General features: G+C 37.8%; 1 protein-coding gene and 1 long non-coding RNA gene across 2 annotated transcripts in view; one reads left to right on the top strand and one right to left on the bottom strand.

The window, feature by feature from the left end:
* Positions 1 to 489: 489 nt before the first annotated feature.
* The window catches only part of DPY19L1 (dpy-19 like C-mannosyltransferase 1), a 101,281-nt gene continuing 78,656 nt past the window's right edge, over positions 490 to 23,114 (bottom strand). The window contains exons 14-22 of the mRNA XM_040472276.1: positions 20,214 to 20,315; positions 15,865 to 15,936; positions 13,856 to 13,905; positions 11,678 to 11,702; positions 10,488 to 10,607; positions 8,947 to 9,121; positions 8,121 to 8,220; positions 6,828 to 6,953; positions 490 to 646 (exon numbers count right to left, since the gene is read on the bottom strand). Coding sequence (XP_040328210.1) covers positions 490 to 646; positions 6,828 to 6,953; positions 8,121 to 8,220; positions 8,947 to 9,121; positions 10,488 to 10,607; positions 11,678 to 11,702; positions 13,856 to 13,905; positions 15,865 to 15,936; positions 20,214 to 20,315 — 927 coding nt within the window. The remainder of the gene's footprint in view (positions 647 to 6,827; positions 6,954 to 8,120; positions 8,221 to 8,946; positions 9,122 to 10,487; positions 10,608 to 11,677; positions 11,703 to 13,855; positions 13,906 to 15,864; positions 15,937 to 20,213; positions 20,316 to 23,114) is intronic.
* On the top strand, positions 17,752 to 19,908 carry LOC121028499 (uncharacterized). Its single transcript, XR_005789256.1, has 2 exons — positions 17,752 to 17,914; positions 19,661 to 19,908. It is a non-coding gene; the product is annotated as an uncharacterized LOC121028499 (long non-coding RNA).

Below are 23,114 nucleotides of genomic sequence, written 5' to 3'. Positions count from 1 at the left end.
CCCCATCTGCTCTCACGGAAGTTGATGACAGGGGCCGACACGACTGAGGAGCTTATGACAATCACTGAAATGTCCAAAAGACGAGAGCAAGAGGCAGAAAAAGAAGCAAGGGGCATCAATAGTCCATAAACTAAAATCAGCCCCTACACAGTTCAGAGCTCACGATACTTTCATATCATCCTTGCCATGAGCCATCATGTTTTTTACACGAGTAGCTTTGCTCGCTCACTTTAGAACAAATATTTAAGTCAGGTACAAACATATACTCATTTGCATAGCAAATTTTAAGGGGTGCATTGAAATAGTAACCAACTGATTAAGGTGTTAAGTATCTTTACAATCAGAACGACATTCAAATTGACCACACGAAATGTTTTCTATTTGAAAACAGTTACCTATAAAAGTTTTTGGGATTTGAATTAAAAACAAGGCATGAATTATTAGCAAAACATTAAAACCATTACTGATGTACTTCTCTGTAGGCAGCAGTCACTCTTCTATAACTTCTAAGACCTTGTAAACACTGTTCTGGAATACAGTGGTGAAGTGTGGCTTGGAATCCTTCACCAGGAGGTTACATAAGGGAGGTTTCCCAGCATTAGCAGGGTCTTCCACATCCCAGATTTCAGGCATACTGCACCCAGGCCTAGAAAAATTAACGTACAGATTAAAAATCAAAGTACATGATACACGGCAGATGAAGCAGAGCACACTTTTTCTATTCCTGCCCTCGTTTCATTTTTTCTATGTAAATTCACTTAGTTTAAAAAATCCTGTTATAGTTATCTATATTTATTTAAGCTGCCATAAATTCTCTTTAGAACAAGGTGAACGCAGCAAGTGGACTATAAAGAAGGAAACAGACGTACAAAATACACGAATGCAGGTGGTGGGGTAAGACAGATCTTGCTTCAATTCTGCAACAGTTGGCTTAGCAAGGATGTGGTGTTGGAGAGCTCACAGTCTCTCTCCAGATTTGTCAAATGGGGAATAACCATGATGTGGGTATGGGTTATGAGGACTCAGAGAGAAAGACTGTACCTAGTTAGCACCGTGCCCAGAACACAGACAGAGGTAGTATGTTATATTGACTTAAAAATTATAATTGGCAGATATGCTTAGTTCACATTTATGCAACTTCCCACTATTGTCTCCTAGAATGAGTCAACTTAAAGAAAACCCAGTGGTGTTCAGTTCAAGTCTTTAGCTAAATGCACAATTAAATTTTATTTTTTTCACAATTAAATTTTAAAAGCAATATAGTTTATGAAGAACAGAAGTGAAATTGATATTATGTGGTATCAGTCCCAATAACTTCTGCAGATGGCTTTAACATTTATTTTAAATCTAAAGCAGTGTTACAGATATAACTGCTGGCTTTCACTAGGGTTCACAAATTTCTTTTTTCTTTTTGGCTTTTGTTACATTGAGGATTTTTATGTTATTATATTCCAAAATGTCAGTATTTTCTTTAGGACTTATGATTTCCATGTCTTGTTTAAGGAATCCTTCCCTATAACATATCATGAGAGTATGCATTGTGTTCTTCTGTGAAAGTTTTAGAGTCTGCTTTTCACAGCTAGACTTATAACTCATCTGGAATTAATCTTTCTGTATGGTGTGAGGCAGAGATTTAATTTTAATTTTTTCCATATAGATAGCCCAGCAACTCTAGGGACATTTTTATTTAAAGCAATTTTTTTTTTAATGTTTATTGATTTTTGAGAGAGTGAGCAAGAGAGGGCAGGGAGAGAGGGAGACAGAGAATCTGAAGAAGGCTCTGAGCCATCAGTACAAAGCCCGATGAGGGGCTCGAACCCACAAACCATAAGATCATGACCTGAGCCAAAGTCTACACTCAACCGACTGAGCCACCCAGGTGTCCCATATGATTTATTATTTGTCAAATCCATCCTTACCCCTATCGATCAGTACCTGGCATACCACTTTCAAATCTATATTACCTGTTTTATAATCACCAATGTAATAATGGATTCAGGCAAGAGTCAAAACTGGATGCAAGAACTATCTGGTGAAAGGTTGTTGAGAAAGAGGATAAACAAAAGGCCTCTAAGTATCTCTACAGATTTCCTATTACTTTTATAGGAGATGTGCCTCCTTAATATAGAGAGATCAGGTGATCAAACTTAGCATGACCAATGATAGAACAAAGTGATCTCTACCTCCTGATGTGACACAATAGAAAGTATACAACCCCTCTGATGTCATAATCTTGCCACAATTTGCCAAACTGAATCTAATCACAAGGAAGGAATTAGACAAATCCAGACATGGGACCTTTCCTCTAAGACAACTGGCTTGGACTCTGGGAAAATATCAACAAAAACAAAAAGGGCAAAAGGGAGTTCACAATCTCCTATGTGCTATTTGAGAAATTAAAACAAACAAACAAACAAACAAAAACAGAAAAATACACAATACAGAATAATTATAGAGAACTGACAACAGCTTATGTTTTGTCATAGCTGCTTCACTTTAAGAGAAAGAAACATTTCCAACATGTCTTTTTAATCCCCAAGTGCAGCCCCGCTTCCCTACCTCTACTATGGGGCAAGCAGCACATGCCTTTTTCTTCTCAATAACATCTTTAATTTGAAACTGACTAATCATCCAAAAAGTGTCAAAATATAGGCCTATCAAAAATAAAAAAATGAAAGTCACTGTCACTTCCAAAGCCATTTCTCAGAGGTGACCTGTGTAAACAATCCAGCATACATTCTGCTACACCCATTTAAATTTTTTTAAGTGCATTTATTTATTTTTGAGAGACAGATAGAGAGAGACAGACAGAGTGAGTGGGGCAGGGGCAGGGAGAGAGAGGGAGAGAGAATCCCAAGCAGGTTTCATACTATCAGCACAGAGCCTCATGTGGGGCTCGAACTCATGAACCGCAAAGTCATGACCTGAGCTGAAACCAAGAATTGGACGCTTAACCGACTGAGCCACCCAGGCAACCCTCAGCTAGACCTTTTTAATCCAACTTCAGACACACACATACAAATATAGGAATGGACAGATTTATGTATATAGATGCTCCTGGGCTGCTTTTACAAACAAGAGATTATTCTGGAACTCCTCACTTAACAATAAAATGTGGCCATTTTCCTACCTCAGTACCTAAAGACCTACTTCATTCTTTTTAATAGTTGCTAGTACACCTATTAATTAGCCACTCTTTTATGGGTAGATATTTTAATTGTTTCTCATTTTGCCATTATAAAATGACATTGATATAAACATTCTTGTGCCTATATCTTTCTGCAAGCTAAATTAAAAAAAAATTTTTAATGTTTATTTATTTTTGAGAGAGAGAAGACAGAGTGCAAGCAGGGGAAGAGTAGAGAGAGAGGGAGACGCAGAATCTGAAGCAGGCTCCAGGATCTGAGCTGTGAGCACAGAGCCCGATGCGGGGCTCAAACCCACAAACCGTGAGATCATGACCTTAGCCAAAGTCGGACACTTAACTGACTGAGCCCCCCAGGTGCCCCAACTGCAAGTTAAACTTCTAGAAGCAGCACTGTTATCACATCACAGGGCTACACAATTTTCACTTTGCCTCTATCACATTATCTCCCAGTGAGTGTTCCCACGAAGGCTGTTCACTAGATTCTACCAACACCGAGCATATATGATAAAATGAGAGGGCTTAGGTTTTCTAAGCCATTTAATTTTCTGACACATGCCAAGGACAAACTGTTGCCACACTGCAGGCCATGGGTAGTAGAGAGCGAAACATACAGGCAGTAGAAAACTACCCAGTTCCTGAGCTCAACTGTTTGCAGAAAAAGAGAAGGTAAGAGCTGCCTTTGTGAGCTCTGTCTGCCTGAGTGTAACATCCTTTAGTACTTATCTGCGTGTACTGGAGCTCCCCCAAGTCAGCCAGCGAGGTCTTTAAATAGCATTATTGAAAATGGGAATAATTTTCTTCTGAATTCATGTGTTTTAATTTTATGTCAACTCTATTATCGGAATTAATGAGATAGAAAGCAGAGAACTGAGAAGAAAATAGTTAATTAAAAACTCATCTACAACTTGCATTTGAGTATATTTTCGTACTTGTATTTGAACATGGGGTGTCAAGTATTTAAGGAATAATCAAGCCACACAATTAAAGCCTCTGGTGGGGCGCCTGGGTAGCTCAGCCAGCTGAGCATCTGACTTTGGTTCAGGTCATGATCTCATGGTTAGTAAGTATGAGCCCTGCACTGGGCTCTCTGCTGCCAGCGTAGAGCCCACGTTGGATCCTCTGTCCCCCTCTCTCCACCTCTCTCTCTCTCAAAAATAAAGAAACTTTATAAAACAAAAATTAAAAATAAAGCCACTGGTAATGAGATCACATAAATGTAGGGCTCACCAACATGCTGGGCACAGATTAAGTGCTAGATAAATATTAGGTCCCTCTTCCTTTTCTTCTTCCTTTTCTTTGAGTTCTCCATTTACTCCCCCTGTTCTGACAAATTTTTCTGTTCCAGTAACCTACAAATGTCTCAGGCATAACTGAAATGGACAGTGGGGGCCAAGGCATTAAAGGCATTTCTACCTAGTCCTGGTAGAAAGTTCTGTCAAGAAATGCAGTCTTCCGACTGCACTAAATATTAGTCCTTATTCCCTTTCCTCTTCTGAGTTCCCCATTTGCTTCCCTGGCAAAACAGAAAGCACAGCTTGTGTTTTGTTTCAAGGTTTAAGCAGAGTGCACCTGTCTAAGGTTTCCTGAGATTTAGTATCAGTCTGGCTTAAATCCTGTAGTAAAAGGAGAGTGCTGTTTTAGTTACTGAGTGCAGAAAACAGATTAGAGAAAGTCACTTCTTTAGCCTCCTTCTCTCCACTCCTGCCAGAAAAACACAACAGGGGCAAGTCAAGATCCAGACAGGAAGATCGAGCACGCACTCCCACCCCAAACTCTCAGTCTTGGTGCCCAGAAGTGGGCGCTAAATGGAGAGGATCCAAAGCCAGTGAATTTACTGCTGACCTTGTTTAGTGAGCAAGATTTGTTGCCATACTTCCTAAATTTGTCTTTCATCCCTTCTTGTGTATAAAACAGTAATCTGCCCATCAGAACATGAGACTACTACAGCAGTGCAAATCCAAGGAGTTCCATCAACATCTTAGAATATAAAATGCCTTTGGGGCGCCTGGGTGGATCAGTCGGTTAAGTGTCCCACTTCGGTTCGGGTCGTGATCTCACGGTTTGTGAGTTTGAGGCCCACGTTGGGCTCTGTGCTGACAGCTCGGAGCCTGGAGCCTGCTTCAGATTCTCTCTCTCTGCCCCTACCCAACTTGTGCTCTGTCTCTCTGTGTCTCTCAAAAAATAAATAAGCGTAAAAGAAAAATTAAATAAAAAAAAAAGAATATAAAGTGCCCCAATCTCTGCGATTTACACATATTTAAAATACTATGCAAGATCTGGGGGAAGAAATGAAGAATCTTGAATCAAGGCTCATCATCAGCGTGGGAACAAAAAGGTCATAAAACATTATATTTATGTTCCAGTAACCTATAAGTGCCTCAGGATGATAATCGAACTGGGGAGCAAAGCCCTTGGCAATAAAGATCACAATGCTGGTAGAAATCTCTGACAAGAAGTTCTTCTTGCAAGTTCTTCTAATCGCAAATGTCAGCCTACCATTCCTTTATTACAATATCCTCATAAAATTGTTATGAGAGATGCTTATGACTTCTTTGTTCTAAATTTATGTAACAAAGTTAATTAAAAGTGGGTATATGAATTTCATATGTATTCTTCTGTTTATAAGGACATAAAACATTTTCTAAATTATGACTCCAAGAACATAAACATTTTGTATAGATCTTGATTAAATTCAAGTCACTTGGGACATATTCATTGGAAAATCATTCAGTAATCAACAGTTGTTGGAGTTTCCTTGTGGGCTATGTCACAGAACTATTTTCACTCCTGAGTCAATATTTAATGATTTTGTCTTAACACCTTTTTGTATCACTGAGATGAAGGCTTCTGTTTAAAGAGTAGTGAGAATTTTAACATTAATAGTTCTCCATAAAATACTCTTATTTTCTAATGAAACTGCTCATGTCTGTGCTCCTCATGGATCCAGCGCTTTGGTATTTTAACAGCAAGAAGCTACAGTCGTCTGTGTGTAGTCACCGAGGTACAACATCTCTAAACAGTCACCTTTACAAGTCATATTTGCTTTTATGATCTTACTAACCTCTGCTATACTCTGCTTAGTGAATTTCTCTGTGGAAATAGTTTTAACAACTATAAAGCCAGGAAAATGTGGGTCACGGTAAAGTTAATTGTTTTCCCACTCAAATAAGATATGAAACAGCAAGAAAGAAGTGTCACTGTAAGGGGACGCCGGGAGGGGGCCCGTCTCTCACGGGGCACGGTGTGACGTGCAGAGACGTGGTGTGCACAAAGAAGGCTCTGACTCTCAGCTGTCTGTCTGACTTCATTACAATGAGACTCTCCATTATTTGGTTTCAGACTCTGCAAGTCTTTTTAAAAGAGAATACATCCAACTTTAAATAAAAGTTTTTAAAAACATCGCAGGCAAATATGAGCGATTTGGGAAATTATCAATCAGTACCAATATAATACCTTTATGGTTGGATACACATGAAAATCATTATAAAAGAAACATATTTGTAATGACCAGAAAAGAAAAAATTGCAATTCAAAAAATGATCTAAAAAGTTCTTTCCACTTATACTTTGCTAAATGTTATATATATCTCACGCATACGACTAGTAAAGCACTTGACATAAGACTGAATTAATTTTTCATGTCTTATGCATATAAAATATTAACTGTGTTGAATACTCACTTGGATCTTCTTATACACCAGGACTCCTCTAGAATGTAATAATTCACTTGTAACTTTATCAATTCTCGCTTCACTTCTTCAGCTGCTTTTCGACTATACATTGAGTAAACTATTTTCGTTCTGGCTCTTTAAAGAAAGATAATTGGGCAAAAGAGTTTCAAGATTAAAAGGATGCAGTCAACGTACTTGGAAGAAAGCACTGAACGGAACAGGAAGGAAGAGTCTACAGAAGAGTCAGGTCAAGAGAACTTTCTTCTCAGAGTTGCTGCTCAGGGGCCCCAGGGAGGTCAAAAGGACATTTAGAAGCAGCACAAGAGTCCTGGGAGAAGAGATGCACTTTGATGAACCCCTTCCTTTCCAAACTTAGTCTCTTTGTTCATTGGCTCATTTGTTTTTGTTTCGTATTCCCCATAACTCTATCATACATTAGAGTGAGGCGTGCTGTGTGTGGGCAGGGTGGGCCACACATACACGGCCACCACACTAGAGCTGCAACACAGTCCCGACTTCGACAGCAACAATAACTGGCATAAATGGCTCTCCATTTTGGTCCTAGATTAAAATACAAAAACCAAAACAAAACAAAACAAAAAAAACCTAAACCGATTCCACAAAACTGCTCTGGAAATAAGCTTGTGGAAATTGGTTTTTTAATGAAAAAGCTTTTTTATTTATAAAATGTATGTCTCACCGTTACACAAAGAATACATTAAGAGTTGCCACCCAGTGACAGGGATAGCTTGACCTAGCCCCAGAAACTATATGAAAATTAAATCTATGTCCTTTTTAAAAGAGAACACAATACTCTAACTTATGAAAAGTAGTAAAAAACAAAAACCAAGATCATTCTAGTAGGCTACACAGGTGAAAATCAGAATAAAATCTTCTTTGAATGAGATTCTGTTTCAACTGTTTCAATTTTCTTGAGAATTCAAGAAAAAACAGCCAAAAGGGCACCTTAATAAAAGCTAGAGGCTAATGAATCTTCTGAGGAGCATAAGGACGGTGATGACTAACAAGAACCTAGGTGGCTTGCAGCCCTGCTCACCTGGAGAAAAAGGACAAACTATGATTTCATTTTGCTGCCTCGTACAAAAGGCAGAAAAGGTTGTAGATTTATTGCCCTGTGGAGCCTTACCAGTTTGTATCGAACTCAGCCCTCTCATTTCAGCCTTGTTTTCTCCCCTAACTCTATAAATCCCCATTCACCACAGCCTCGTTATTTTGCTGGTTCCCTCGCTCACTATTTGTGTGGGAAATTTGTTTTGGGCAACATGAGAACTGTGTACTAACCTTAAACCTGCATCTTCATAATGTGGATGATTCACAATGGGCCGAAGTGCAGAGAGTTTAACACTCGCCATTGTGGGCATGGCACCCGCAAACACCGCGTCTGCAAAGCAGGAAAGAAGGTCTCAGGAGACTCAGTGAGTGTCACAAGGGTCTCCTTCTGGGTCAACTCAATCACTTCCCAGGTGAAAAAACGGAGGCCCAGAAAGGTTCACAACTTAAAGATTCAATGGAAGAAACACTGAAGTTGGAAAAATGGCTTTCAGCAACCTGGCCTGGGTAAACAATTTTCTTGGGAAGTTAGAGCCTCCTCATTTCATCACTGATGATTTCTGGGGTTTTCTTTGTTTGTTTGTTTTTGTAATGTCTTAGAAATCTTTCCTGCCCCTGGGAAAGAAGTATCAAATTGGCTAGGAAAGTTTTATAGCACCAAGGGATCCTGGAAAATGATTTAAAATTCAGTCATTTGATACTCAGACAACAAAATCTCCCTTGGATAAAATGCCATACTCCATGAGTTCATTTCAAGGAGGAATGTGCAGGACTAAGAATAAAAACTCATTAGGAAAATAAGCACAACAAAAATTATTTTAAATCTCGCAATGTAAAATTTTGGATAAATTTTGAAAAAACATCGGTATTTAAGGAAAATAGCAAAACAGATTACTAAGAAAATATATATAACATTTCCTTGGCAAACCATTTAAGTAAGATTGACATCTCTCTTTTTCTGAATAATCTAGAAGCAACACTACTTAGAGTAAGGCCACTGGAAGTAAGTTGGGTTTAAGATTTTGCAGGGGCATATGAAACCGTGAGGGAAACTTACCTGGTTTAGTACTGTATTTGATCCATTCTATAAGTTCTTCTTGTGGCAAATTGCTGAATTCCCCTACAATATTCCATTGGGTTTGTAGATTTGCTGAACCCTGTATTGACATTGCTGCTAAGACAGCAAAAACAACAGCACCAGGATGTACTTTGCAAAAGAGCCATCCAAATAGCTGAAACCAAATTAAGAATATGTTGATAATTAGTACGAAGCAGCCTGTATCAAATAAACGTAAGTTCTTCCCAGAGAAGAACACAGCCTCTGGTAGAGTCACAGATAAATGATTAATTATCCTACGAAAAAGTTCCAGCAACAATGACCAGGGGGATTAAAAGAATTTTACCATAAGCCTTACATAGGTGGGACATGATTTAAGAAGTTATTCTCTCAATTTGTGCTAATTCTAGCTTCAGGTAAGGCCAGGACCACCTACATAATGTGTCAGGCCCAATGCAAAAAGAAAAGGTAGGGTCTCTCATTTAAAAAGTATTTAGAAGTTCCAAAGACCAACAGAAGAGCACCCAACTAGATGTAGGGTCCTTCTGAGTGTGGGCCCTCGTGCGTTTGCAAAGGTCCCACACCTGTGAAGCCATCCCAGGGCCATGCTCTCTATCTTCAGTCATGGTGCGGGCTTCCTGCCAGCCTCCTTTCCTGTCCCAGCCCAGAGGAATCAGGAACAGCAGCTTCATACCAAGTCCCTCTTTAACACAACACCAACATTCTGATTGGGAAACTTGAGGCTAGCTGGTTTTTCCATTCTAATAGTCCACACTCAATAATAACACTTTACCCCTATTATTCTCTCCTTAATTTCTCTATATGTCTTTAGAGTTAGATTTCAAGCCTCTTGAGGGCAGATATATATTATTTCTTCTTGATTTTTCTATCTACCATTCTACCCTCATCCTTAGAGTATGGTATAGATGCTTAGTAAATATTTGTTAAATTTAAAAGAGGTACTGCTGCTGGACCTTGGCTAATTGGTTGATGAAAAGGTGACACGATGCAGAAGCATCAATCTGTGAATACAGAGCAAGGACACAGTTATCCAGGGAAAATAAGCAGCAAATAACCAAAATGGCTTACACTAAATTTTAAAAAGGCAGGGATGTGCATACAAATGTATACTCAAATGAGAAAAATATTTTTTTAAGCTTGATACTGAAAAAGAACATCTATTTGAAAGCAACTGTAACTTGAAATCACTGGCTAGAATTCTTTGTGATAGGAATGTCAAAACAACAAAAAAATATTTCTACAATGACGCTCTGCTTTCTATCAACATCTGTAGGGATCATCCATGAATTCAGCCTGTACTATTTGAGCGTCTGTTGTATGCCAAGGAATGTCTTAGAAGTTAGAAGGATAAATGACCTGTTTTGGCCCTTACCCTTTATGAACAATTAATATAAATCCATGAAGAACTTTATGACAATTTAAAGAATTTTGAGTTATTCAATATTACTTCAGGGTCATTCAATGACATAGGCTGGGGTAAAGTGATCATAGCAACTACAACACCAACATAACGATCTTACCTGTCTTGAACAGATCAAAGAAGCCATAACACACATGTGTGGGGTCAAGAAGAGTTTTAGTCTCATAATTAAAATACCGAGGGCTGTATATGCTAACAGTTGCAATGCATGATAAACTAGCTGAAAGAAAGAGAAAATAGTTTTTACTCCTACAGTTTAATATATTGTTAAATAGATGAATATCCAGAAGAGTACTTTTGCTTCGCAACAATACTTTGACTTCTGAAATAAACGAGTCTACAAGTTCACTTTCAAACCTCTCCATTTTATTAAAAGCCTAAAATGATAAAGTCACTAAAGCAAGTTGTTCTAGAATTCTGCTCAGGGTTAAGTCCATAGTTACCAAAGCCCACATCTCTGAATCTACCTTGATGATACCATCAGATTAACACAGGAAAGCGGTAAACAAAAGTAAGTACTATTTAAGATCCCAGAGTCTGCCTTGGAAGAGCCATCAAAACCAGGCAGAAATATGCAATACAGTATTATTAGCTATAGTCATCATGCTGTTGCTAAGAGAGTAGATCTTAAAGGTCATCCCAGGGGAAAAAAAATTATTTTGTAACTACGTATGGTGATGGATGTTAGCTAGACTTATTGTGGTGATCATCTCACAATGTCTACAAATCTGATTACTTATGCCATACACCTGAAATCAATATCAGGTTACATGTCAATTAGATCTCAAGTAAAAACAAAACAAAACAAGAAAGAAAAAAAAGATAAAACAAGTGAAACCACCAGGAGATGGCAGGAGCAACCAGTCACACCTCCAAAGCCTCAGGGCAAGGTGAGTAGAGAGGAAAGCCATCTCCAGTCAAGCAAAAGACACTCCACATGCATTTAGCAATAAACTGGATCTTCTGAGGATGATCAGAGCAGACCAAATGGGTTTCCTACTTAACGGTTTTAACAAATGAATGGTCATGTTTGTAACAGTCTCATAAAAACACATACAGGCCTATTTTGAAGATGATTAGTGACAAATACCAATACTTAGAAACTGGAACTGAAAGAAAAAAAGTGTGTACACACACACACACACACACATATATATACATATATATACACATATATATATACATATATATATATATATATATACATACATACATACACACACACACACACACACACACACACACACACACATTGAAATAAAGTATGTTTTAGTAATATTAAGTCTTTACCTCTCCATGATCAAACTGGTGTTTTCTGAAATGGAATAAGAAATATTACTATTGAATCATTGTTGAAGCACTTCAATTATTTGCATTTTTATCTTACAAATACAAGTTTTACAATTTCTGTAATATTCCAAGGACATATATATGTAAACAAAAATTACAAAGTTATGAACCCAAACTGGTGCCATAATCTTTTAAAAGACAGTTTATTTTTAAAAAATTGACCTTGGAGCATACCTTGCACATTTGACTACAGGGACAATCCCTGGGCCAACAAAAGGGACACCGTGGTGTAGCAGGTCCCTCCCTGTGATGTCCTGCCAAAGCAGGGAGGGAAGTGAAGGGAACCCTGAAGACTTCATAGTTCTGTTCCCCTGCTTCTCATCCCCAGGGGTACCTGAGCTCCCCCCCAAGCTGGGGCTGCTATAGATAATTTAGGAAACCACATAAAAGATTTTTTCATCAGTGGTTCTGGAATATACAAATAGCCACAAAATTCCCTCTTTAGTTCTACTTGACAGCTTTAATTTTCCTGAGAAAAGATGTACGCTTAGAGGTCCCTGCATCTCCCTCTGGTCTCGTACCACCCCTCTCCATAATCACTCCTACTCCATTTCCCTGCTTTATCTCCTCAAAGATGTTCATTTATTGGTTTCTTATTATCATCTGTCTCTCCGTACTAAAATGAACCCCTCAGGACTACAAGGTACAAACCTATCCATCCTCAATCCCACTGAGCACCGATGACACTGGAGACACAGCAGTAGATAAGATGGGGAAAAAAATCTTTGCCCTCATAGAACTTACATAGAGTAAAGGGAGAAACAAAATGCAAGTAAGTAAACATTTGTCAAACAGTGAGAAGTACCGTGGAGAGAGCGAAAACAGGGCAAAAGTTGCAGGGGGTGATGGGGAAGGCGTATAGCAATCAATGGGGTCACTGAGTGACATTTGAGCAAGGCCTGAAGAAGCAGAGAGTTTGAGGTTGAGCAACCCTCAGGAAGAGCACTTGAGGCAAAGAGAAAGATAGTGCATAACCCTATAGTAGGAAGTAGTCCTTAATGGGCTAAGTACAAAGACACCGTGATCAGAGAAGAGAGATGTGGGGGAGAATGGCAGTGCCACAGGAGATGTTCAAGTATAAATGGTGATAAATTCAGAGGGAGGAAGATAAGGGCATATGATGATGAAGAATAACAAGCCAGGAGACAAGGAATCTACAGGGAAGTGATGGCCAGGAAAGGCTTCTTGAAGGAGGTAACATTTAAACAAGAATTAAAGGAATTGGCCACATGCAGAGCCAAGCTGTGGGGAGCAGAGGCACAATTACAGCCTTGGGGTACAAACAGTGCAAAACTGCCGGGCAGGAAGCAACGGGCCACGGTTACAGAGCAGCAAGGAGGTCCAGGGGACATGAGTGTGGTGGGAAAAGGGAAAGTGACAATTTATTTTTCTCTCAATTGCCTCTTTTGTGTACTTCACTCATTTTCCAATAGGGTTTTAGCATTTTTCCTGTTAATTCATAGAAGTCCTTTATACATGAGTCATTTGTCCTTTGTCATATATTGTGACTATTGTACCCAATTTGTCTTTTTCTCTGAACAATGCTTACAAGTATCTCATCAAACCAAAATATTTATCTAGTCAGCCTTTTCAGTCTTTCCTTTTAGCGTACACGTTTTATGTCATACTTAACAAGGCCTCTCTCATCCTAAGAGTCCTAAAATAATCTCTTGCTTAATATTGGGGTTTTGGGTTTTTTCCTACATTTAAATCTCTGCTCCATCTGGAATTTATTTTGTGTAAAAAGTAAAGTATGGAATCAGTTTTCTATTTCCCTGCTCTTCTCTCAAAAGGCAGTCGAGTCCATTGGTCCTAGAACCGACAACAGAATAATTTATTTTCCCTGATAAACTGAAGCACAAAGCTGTGTCCTTCAAGTACAGATTATGTGTAGGCCTAATATCAGATTGTATGGATGGAATCTGAGGTATGGATAAGTAATTTACTGAGCTCTGCATGGATAGGGGATCATGAGAAAAGCAAAGAAGGGGAATGACAACAATCGAAAACATCCATGATCAAATGTTGAGTGTACCACACCACATGAATTATAAAATTAATACCTTGTAGATATCTATTTAATAGATAATGTAACAAAATGATTAATAGCATACTTACCTCATTTGTGTCTGTTGTTTAGTTAAGACACCCCACATGTCACTAATAATCTGCAAATAGATTTTTTAACACTTAAGAAGAGTTGTTTTGGGAAAAACAAAATTGTAACTAAAGTATCTTCTAAATTTTCAAACTCTACTTAAAAATATAAGTATAGGGATAAGAGATGACTCGGGAAATAATAACTACAACAACCTAATCTTACATTTGTACAGTACTTGATCATATATCTAATACCCAACAACCCTGTTCAAATAGATTTTCTTATCTTCATTTCGTACATGAGCAATGGGCTCAGATGGATTAGATGATCTCCTGGAAGGTGGACAACAACTAGGAAGCATTAATAGGTCGTGAAATCTGACCTTCTGGCTTCCAGTCCACATTCAGTGAACTCCACCATGCCAAGGTCACTAGCAATGCCTCTTCTTAATCATGCACATATACCCCATATACCCAGACAACTGCCTCAGAGACTGATAAGCACAACTAACTAAACACTGGGTTTGCACAGTTAGCAGCCAGGCAAGGTCATCTAATCTGAAATCCTATCCCCAGTATGGATGCCCTCTTGGACACTGCTCACACGTTTTAATCTAGCCCTTGGAAGAACCACCCAACTGCTGCTTGAATCTACAACACTTTGTCAGTCCAGATCAATTCTGGTCCAAAGTCCAACCTCGTAGAATTGGCCATAATTCTAAGGAGCCAGAATGAGTGTAATCGTATTTCCAAGGGGTAGGCTTTAAATATTTGAAATAATTATCTTTTGTCCAAATGAATCCTTCTTTAAATCAAACACCTCAGCTTTTTTAACCTGATGTAATTGCTTTTGTCATCTCTAGTCATCCAGGTTGCTGCCTTTTTAATGGATTCTGGATTGCCAACATTGGTACTTTCTGATTTACCTACTAGGTGCACACCTACACAAAGTATGCAAAAGTGCAAAGGAAGCACAGAGCCTGGCATATAGCAGAAACTGACCACAAACTCATTAGATTTGAAAAGCTGGTGCAACTACAAAGCTGAATGCTACACTACACCCAAGAAGGAGGGAAAGGTGCAGAGTCTGATTCTTATTCCTTCCTTGCTTTTTAATGGACATGATGTGAGGCTGGTAACAACTTCTATGATCTTCTAATTCTGCATCTGTCAAAATGGGGGCAATATCTGTGTACCGTACAGAGCTGTCAAATAAGCAGGTAAAATAACACATGTGATATGGCTGGGGAGAGTACAAACATATAATGTGAACAATAACCATAGTACAGAATATTCTACAAATACACGACATTCTGTTAACCCAGAAATCACTAACTACAAATCAGAAAACTTTTAGGATCTATCATCTGTTTTTTGATAATAGATTAATCTTTATTTATTCTCTTAAAACACTTGCAATTACAGAATTCACCAACTCTTACAAGAAAAAAGAGAATATCACACCTGCTCTTTGCTAAAGATTGGAACTTCCCTGACCTGATTTAAATCTGGGCTTAGAATTTCATTATTAAAGCCAAGTTGGAAGTCTAACAATTTTATCAATGTTGGTAATACACTGTTAGTATTCTATTTTTTCCTTTTGATCAATAATAATAAACTCAATCCAGGAGTTAGTGAGAACTGCACAAATGACTTAGAAGGGCATACATTAAATATTTTAGAAAATATTACATAAAGTTAAAAGTCAGTCAGTAGTAATTTACAAAGACAAAAATAACTGTATCTGGGTCAATATGGTCTCTTTGATCATGTCTTTCAAAATGCATGACCCTCAAAACCCAAGCCATCCTTTTCCTATGTCTATTTTATGCTGGCAGATAGAATATTTTTAAGGTTTATAATGTTCATCAAGGGCTGTAATTAAGAAAATACAGAAAACGTTTCAACAAATTCATATGATGTATTGTGTCATATTAACGTGTAACCTAGTTTACTTAACTACTAGGATAGAAACAACAAAATGTTTTATTATAAAAAAGAGCTCTTAAGTAATCAAATCAACATACCTTTCTAACGATTGCAATAAACACAACCAGAACAACCGGAAGCAACAGTGTCTTTGTATACCTCAGAGGAGTCTGCAATTCAAAGAGATGTTTTGTTAGAGGAAAATATTTTCAGACAAAATTTCATTTCAAAAAGTATAAGTGAGAAACATGAGCATCAGTCCAATATACCCATTGACTCCCATCGTAAAAATGAAGATGCATTTCCATAGAAACAAACATCCCTAAAATACTGAGTTGAAAACACGAACACTGGTAAGTATAAAATGTGACTAGGAAGATTACTGTTCACTTTTTGTACACAGCTTTTCCAACTACAGAGCTCAACTTAACATTTGCCTAAGGTCAGCAGGACTCTAACTTTAAACAGCATGAGCATTTCCTGTACATTTGGTGGGGGATAAAAATTGTAACCATGATCCTAAGATACACTAAGACACACTAAGACACACTAAGACACACACACACACACACACACACACACACACACACACACACACACAGTAATGACCAATGTTTACAAGAGAAATAAAAACATTTTTGCATTTTCTTAATAACAGAGAAAAAGCTACAGAAACATTTAATACCAAAGACTTACACACTGCAATCCTATATATATTTCAATTATTTGAAGTTACACTTTTAAACAATTTTGGGCTTGAAATTTCTAAATTGCAATTGATTTGCTTACCACCAACATTTACCTTCACAAAAATAATACTATTTTTGAGTTAAATAATGTACATTTTCCCAAATATGTTTATCAAGAGAAATCTAGCTTTAATCATATTAAAAACACTGATACATTTTAATTTTACAAAGTAGTATTTTCTGATTTTCCCTCTCATTAGTCCAATTTTCTCACTTGTTATTCTGTATTAGAAAGTAATTTTGATAATTTATTAACCCAAAATGCATACTTCAGTTAGAAGTCCCATTAAAAGGAGATTTTTTATGGTTTTATTTTACTATTTACAAGAATTTGCATAGTACTTAATATTTTAAAATATATGTATTTCTAATTTGTAAATTTTACATTATGTCTTTGTCTAGACCTATGTCTAGGCAAAAATCATATAACCAAAACTATTTTATCATTTAAAATTTAGACATTTGCTATCAACAACTAACAATAAATATAAGAAAAGGTGTGAAATACAGGTGTTTACCTTAAAAAGGCAATGTGTCAAAACTGTGTTAAAAGTATTTAACAATTTAACAAAGAATTCAAACAATTTTAAAAATACATTCAAAAACTTTGTTTTAAAAGTATTTTTTAGGGGCGCTTGGGTGGTTCAGTCAGTTAAGCGTCTGACTCTTCATTTTGGCTCAGGTCATGATCTCACAGTTCATGAGTTCAGACCCCAAGTCAGGCTCCCCACTGATAGCATGGAGCCTGTCTGGGTATCTCTCTCTCTTTCTCAAAATAAATAAATAAATACTTTTAAAAAGACACTCAAGGAAAAATACAAAAATACAAAAAAAAAAAAAAAAGCCAAAGATTTTGAATCTAGCCAGAATTTCACTTATATAAGCCACTGATAGAATATTCGACCACGTAAAAACTCAGGGATTACTGTTCCTATGGCCCTTCCTGAGGAATCCATTGGAGAGCAAGCTTCACACAATAGCGAAATGGCAGGAGAGGCTTCAATGCCAGAACACACAGTGTTAAAAACACCAACCTACAGAACTATGACAAGGATGTAACAGATATAACAGTGACAGAGTAGCATGAGTGGTTACATGTGTAGACAATTCAGATACAATGGATCTCTTAAAACAGGGGTCAGAGGGGAGAGTACATGGGAAGTAAAATAACGTCACTGATTATAGTATTACAAAAGAAATGGGGGGGAGTAGTGGCCAGGCAAGAAGAAACTAAGTTCAATATAATTCTCAGTAGGAAACCAACAGAAGGGACTGGAGTGGATATATGAAAGTATTAATACAAAGGAAACAAAATCATACAATTTCCTCAATACCAAAAGATCCACCAGAGTGTATTCAGAAGAACAAATGCAAGGGAAACAACCACACAGGGAGAGAGGTGAGCATGTGTGTGCAATATTAGAATTACAAGTTCTTTTAATACTTCTATGAATTGTTGGATTTAGCCTAAGCATAAAAGTTATATACGCTCATTGTAAAAACTAAAAAATGCAGAGAAAATAACCAATTTAGGGAAAGCCTGGGCGGCTCAGTCAGTTAAGCGTCTGACTCTTGATCTTGGCTCAGGTCATGATCTCAGGATTTATAAGTTTGAGCCCTGCATTGATCGGGCTTTGTGCTGGCAGTGTGGAGTCTGCTTGGGATCCTCTCTCTCCCTCTCTCATTGCCTCTCCCCCTCCCTCAAAATAAACAAGCAAACAAATAAAAAGGAAACAACCAATTTCACATTTTAATCAGTTGTCAGCATTTCCTCCCCAATGGGTTGTCTGTTCCCACCTTCCACCTATTTCTGCACAGGTGTGTGGGAGTGGGGATGTATTCTTTGTGATGGGGAAGGGTAAGAGTCCTCGGTAAATTTTTTTTAAATGTTTATTTATTTATTTTGAGAGCAGGTGGAGGGGCAGAGAGAGAGGTGACAGAGAATTCCAAGCAGGTTCTGTGCTCAATGCTCCAGCACAGAGCCTGATGCAGGATCGATCTCCCCAACCGTGAGATCATGACCTGAGCTGGAATCAAGAGGTAGATGCTCAACCGACTGAGCCACCCAGGCACCCCAAGTCCTCTGAAATTTTTTCTTGATTTGGACAGTCTCCTATACTCACTACCTTAATCCCTAGTTTCACTTGTCATATTTATGGCAAAAATCATCCCACTTAGTCATTTGCCTTTTGGTTTTTGCAATATTTAATGTCAGATGTCTTCAGTTACATGCAGACAAATCTATTAATCATTCTCAAATGCATTATGTTAAACTGTTCCCTTTTCCCCACCGTATGGATGTATCAAACAATGGAGGCACTCTCCGAGCTGGCACAGTACTCCGTCTCTACAGCACGGTCCCTGTGAAGATACCCATGGAGATGAGGAATGGCAGGCTGGAAACAGCTTTGCTAGTGTCTTCAAATTAACTGAAGCCAGGCTATGCCTCAATAAGCAATTTCTTCTATCACCTACCCGATGGTTCTTACTCTCAGGTGACAGTGGCATGTGTATCTAACTAATGTCAGAGGACTTCCACCAAGTCCTAATGCCTTCTGGTGTTTACCTTCTATTTCCTTTACCGCTTGCTTGAAGGAGTCTTGAGCTGCTGTGAATACGTATTTTAATGTCTTGCAGATACTCTTCCTTCCTTTCTTTCAGTGGGCTCAATACATTCACTCATACAGTTTTTATTAGCCATTATATGTCAAAACTTGCCAGATCCTGGGAATGAAGACTGGTAGGTACTGGAGTAAAGAGGACATGTGCAGGACATGCCCAGTTCAGAATGTCTGGTTGAAAGGACTTTGCAGTGTGGGGCACTATCATCCACTGGTCTGTGTAGCTCAGGACACAGAGGGAACCCAGTGGGGAGCAAGAGGAAAATGAAAGTGTCAACAAAGTACCGTTGACCAGTGTAATATATACACACACACAGCTCTGAAGGAAAATGTTTCACAGATAGTAAACTATCGTAATAAATTGGGGCCGCATGGGTGGTGTTAAAAAAGACACATATATACGTGTTTCTTGAACCAAACCAGCTCACTGATTACTGCAAAATAATATTTTATAAAAAATATCATTAAAATATCAAAGTACTGTCCTCTGTATCTCATTTGGTCCTCACAATATCTTTTTGCAGCACACTACTAGAAACTAGTAAGCTATGAGAAAGAACAAAATGAGAGTCGCGTGTTCAACAACATCGAATACTACTGCAGACTTCCATCTCCCAATCCACCACACTACTGTCTGATTTCCTTTTAAACATCTGAATACAGTTTTAGAAAGAAAAATGCTGTTGGAATGAACAAACTCAAACTCAACGATATTTCAAAGCAATGAGATTATTCCAACAAACAACCACTGAATGAGTGGAAATGTAAGAGCTCGGGAGTGTCACTAAAGTAATGTTGTCCCTGAAAAGAGGCATCTTGAAATGCCTCTGTGTTTACTCATTCAAAAAACTATTGCTAGTCTGAATGCATGCTTCCAAATTATCAAAGTGAGAAAAGACCATACATTTCAGGGTGCTGTACTAATGTAAGTAGGAACATCTTCCTGTAAACCATCACTTTCCTTTTCCTTCCAAGTGAGGTAACAGCACAGAGGAGAGTCTGAGATAAGAGGAGCGCCCTTTATGAAAACTGAGTGGACCAGAACCTGGGGAAGGAAAACTAGAAATCACACCTTACCTCCTTTTCCATAAAGTCAAACTCTGCTGCACAGGTATACAATAAAGTATCAAAATCCTTGTAACTGAAGAATTTTGATGTTAGTAAGTTGCCAATATGAGCCTAGGAAGGAATAAAGTGAGGTACCATTAGATTACGCCATATGGTAGAATAGTGCATTTTCATCTTAATAGCATTGAAAAATAGCTTTCACTACATTGGCGAGCTCGCTGTCCCCATGCCAGGCTTGCTTCTGCTAAAGAGCTGCAACTTCGTGGTTCTCCCTTCTTTTGCTGACAAATGTAACTCCAACAACACCCTGCCTTCCACGCTCCATCATCAACATACCAGAGCTTTCATCCTTAGGTTTTCCCTGCTCAGTGTGCTAAGCCTGATGAAATACACTACCCATCTCCTTTTCTGGAGCCTTCTAGGGAGGGCGGGCTTGGTAACACATACAGACATCTGTCAATCATAAGGAACAAAGTGCAACGGAGTGAAAGAAAAGGAGGAAACATTCATTCTGACTTTTGAAAAGGGAATTGAAAAGACTCTTTGAAAGGGGTGACTGGGTGGCTTGGTTGGTTAAACTGTTGATTTCAGTTCTGGTCATGATCTCACAGTTTGTAAGTTAAAGCCCTGTGTGGGGCTCTGTGCTGATGGCTTGGAGCCTGCTTGAGATTCTGTCTCTCTCTTTGCTCTCTTTCTCTCTCTCTCTCTCTCTCAAAATAAATAAATAAACTTTAAAAAAAATGGCCAGGCCTTGGAATAAAATCCACCTTCTGAATGACGATCAATTTACCTGTGTAATTCTTTACATGTTACCAAGTGGTCTTACTTACCTCCTCTCATCTGCTTCCCACAAAAAGTCATGTGAGGAAAGTGGGATTATTTGCATTTAACAAATGAGAAAACATTGGCTAAATTTTCAATTCATTATTGTCTAAAAGAGTAAGGACCAAAGAAAAGGGGGAAGTTATGTAAAACAAACAATAGCTAAAATCCTAAATGATACCTACATGAAGTGGGAAGATTGGAGGAGAGGGGAACTAAATAAGGGGTGGTGGGAATGTGTTGAAAAATTCCAAAATACTCTATTTTGTTGGGGAGGAAATGTATGCTGAGAAGTTTAAGAAATCAACAGGGGGGCGCCTGGGTGGCTCAGTCGGTTAAGCGGCCAACTTCGGCTCAGGCCATGATCTCATGGTCCGTGAGTTCAAGCCCCACGTCGGGCTCTGTGCTGACAGCTCAGAGCCTGGAGCCTGTTTCAGATTCTGTGTCTCCCTCTCTCTGATCCTTCCCTGTTCATGCTCTGTCTCTCCCTGTCTCAAAAATAAAAAAAAAAAAAAAAGAAAAAAGAAAAAAAAAAGAAATCAACAGGAAGAACATACAGTGCCTTAAACAGCATAAGAAATCTGTCTATCCAATGAAAAGGAGAAAAATCTAAAAAGCATGTAAAATAGTTGGAAACTGAAATACAATGGAAGAAATGTCCCAATATAATGGTAAGTGCCATATATTTAAAGAACTTAAATTCACAAATTAAAGGATAGATGCTCAAATTAGGTTTTAGGAAGAAAATTCAAATATATATTGTCTACAAAAGACATGTTTAACACAAAAGTACATAGAAAGGTTGAAAATAAAAGAGGAGAACAAGATATATTAGATAAACTGGACCAAAGAAATCTAGGTTAGCAATAGTAACATCTCACAAAACTGAATTCAAGCAAAAAATACATGAAAAGAGACAGAATGACCTTATATGCTGTAAAATGAACAGCAAAGCAAGGTCATATGTATCATGAATATATGTGCAGTTAACAGTATAGATTCAAAGTGTATCAAGAGCTGAAAAGAATGTAGAAATAGGTAAGAAGAAATAGATAAGAATAGGTAAATTGATGAAGAAATAGGTAAGCTGACAGTGTTCATTGGAAATGTTAAATATTTCTCACTAAAATAGAAATATTTCTCACTAAAATAAATATTTCTCACTAAAATAGAAGGTTAACAAATGTTAACATAACACCTGAATAATAATATGCTCACGGAGAATACAAACTTCACAAGAGAGACTACATGTTACCCTTGAACATGGTAAAAATTTTTTTAAATGTTCACATACCATACCACACCACAATATATTTTAAAGAACTGATATAATACAAATTATTTTTTTCTAATCGTAAATGCAATAAAACTGGAAAACAGCTAACTAGAAATGGCTTTAAAAATCCTTTTGGCTAGAAGCTAACATAAATAGCATAAAATTTAATAACCTTCAGGCTAAAAAGAACATCACTAAATAGTTAATTTGTAAGATACACAAAATGTATAGCTTTAAATACATTTATCAGAAAGAGAGGTTGAAAACAAAACAGCCAAGCACTTTCCCTCGAGCATTAGAAAAAGCTACAGAACAGCACAAAGAAATAAGAAATGAGGAAGACAGAATTTGTTGACAAAGAGAAATTCAACAAAACCAGAGGACTCAAAAAAGGTGGTACTTTGAAAATATTAATACAGTAAATAGAAAACAGGAAAAATAGCACACCCCAAAAACCCCTCAAAAAACAGCTCTTTATAGGAGACTAATACAATATTGACTCTGAATCCAAATAAGAATAAATAAAAGAATGTAAAACCATTTCACATACATGCAAAAATGTTAATAAGAATTTTCACTAATTGAATCCTGTAATAAATTTTTAATTTTTTAAACTTTTTTATTTATTACTTTTGAGAGAGAGAGAGAGAGAGAGGGAGAGAGAAACAGAGCACGAGTGGGAAAGGGGCAGAGAGAGAGACACACACACAGAATCTGAAGCAGGCTCCAGGCTCTGAGCTGTCAGCACAGAGCTTGATGCGGGGCTCAAACTCACAGTGAGGTCATGACCTGAGCTGAAGTCGGATGCTTAA

Source organism: Herpailurus yagouaroundi, unplaced genomic scaffold, assembly GCF_014898765.1.
Source record: "Herpailurus yagouaroundi ecotype Mexico unplaced genomic scaffold, PumYag 100, whole genome shotgun sequence".
Taxonomy (NCBI): Eukaryota; Metazoa; Chordata; class Mammalia; order Carnivora; family Felidae; genus Herpailurus; species Herpailurus yagouaroundi.
The sequence above is the reverse complement of the archived record's forward strand: the minus strand, read 5'-3'. Positions and strand labels throughout refer to the sequence as shown.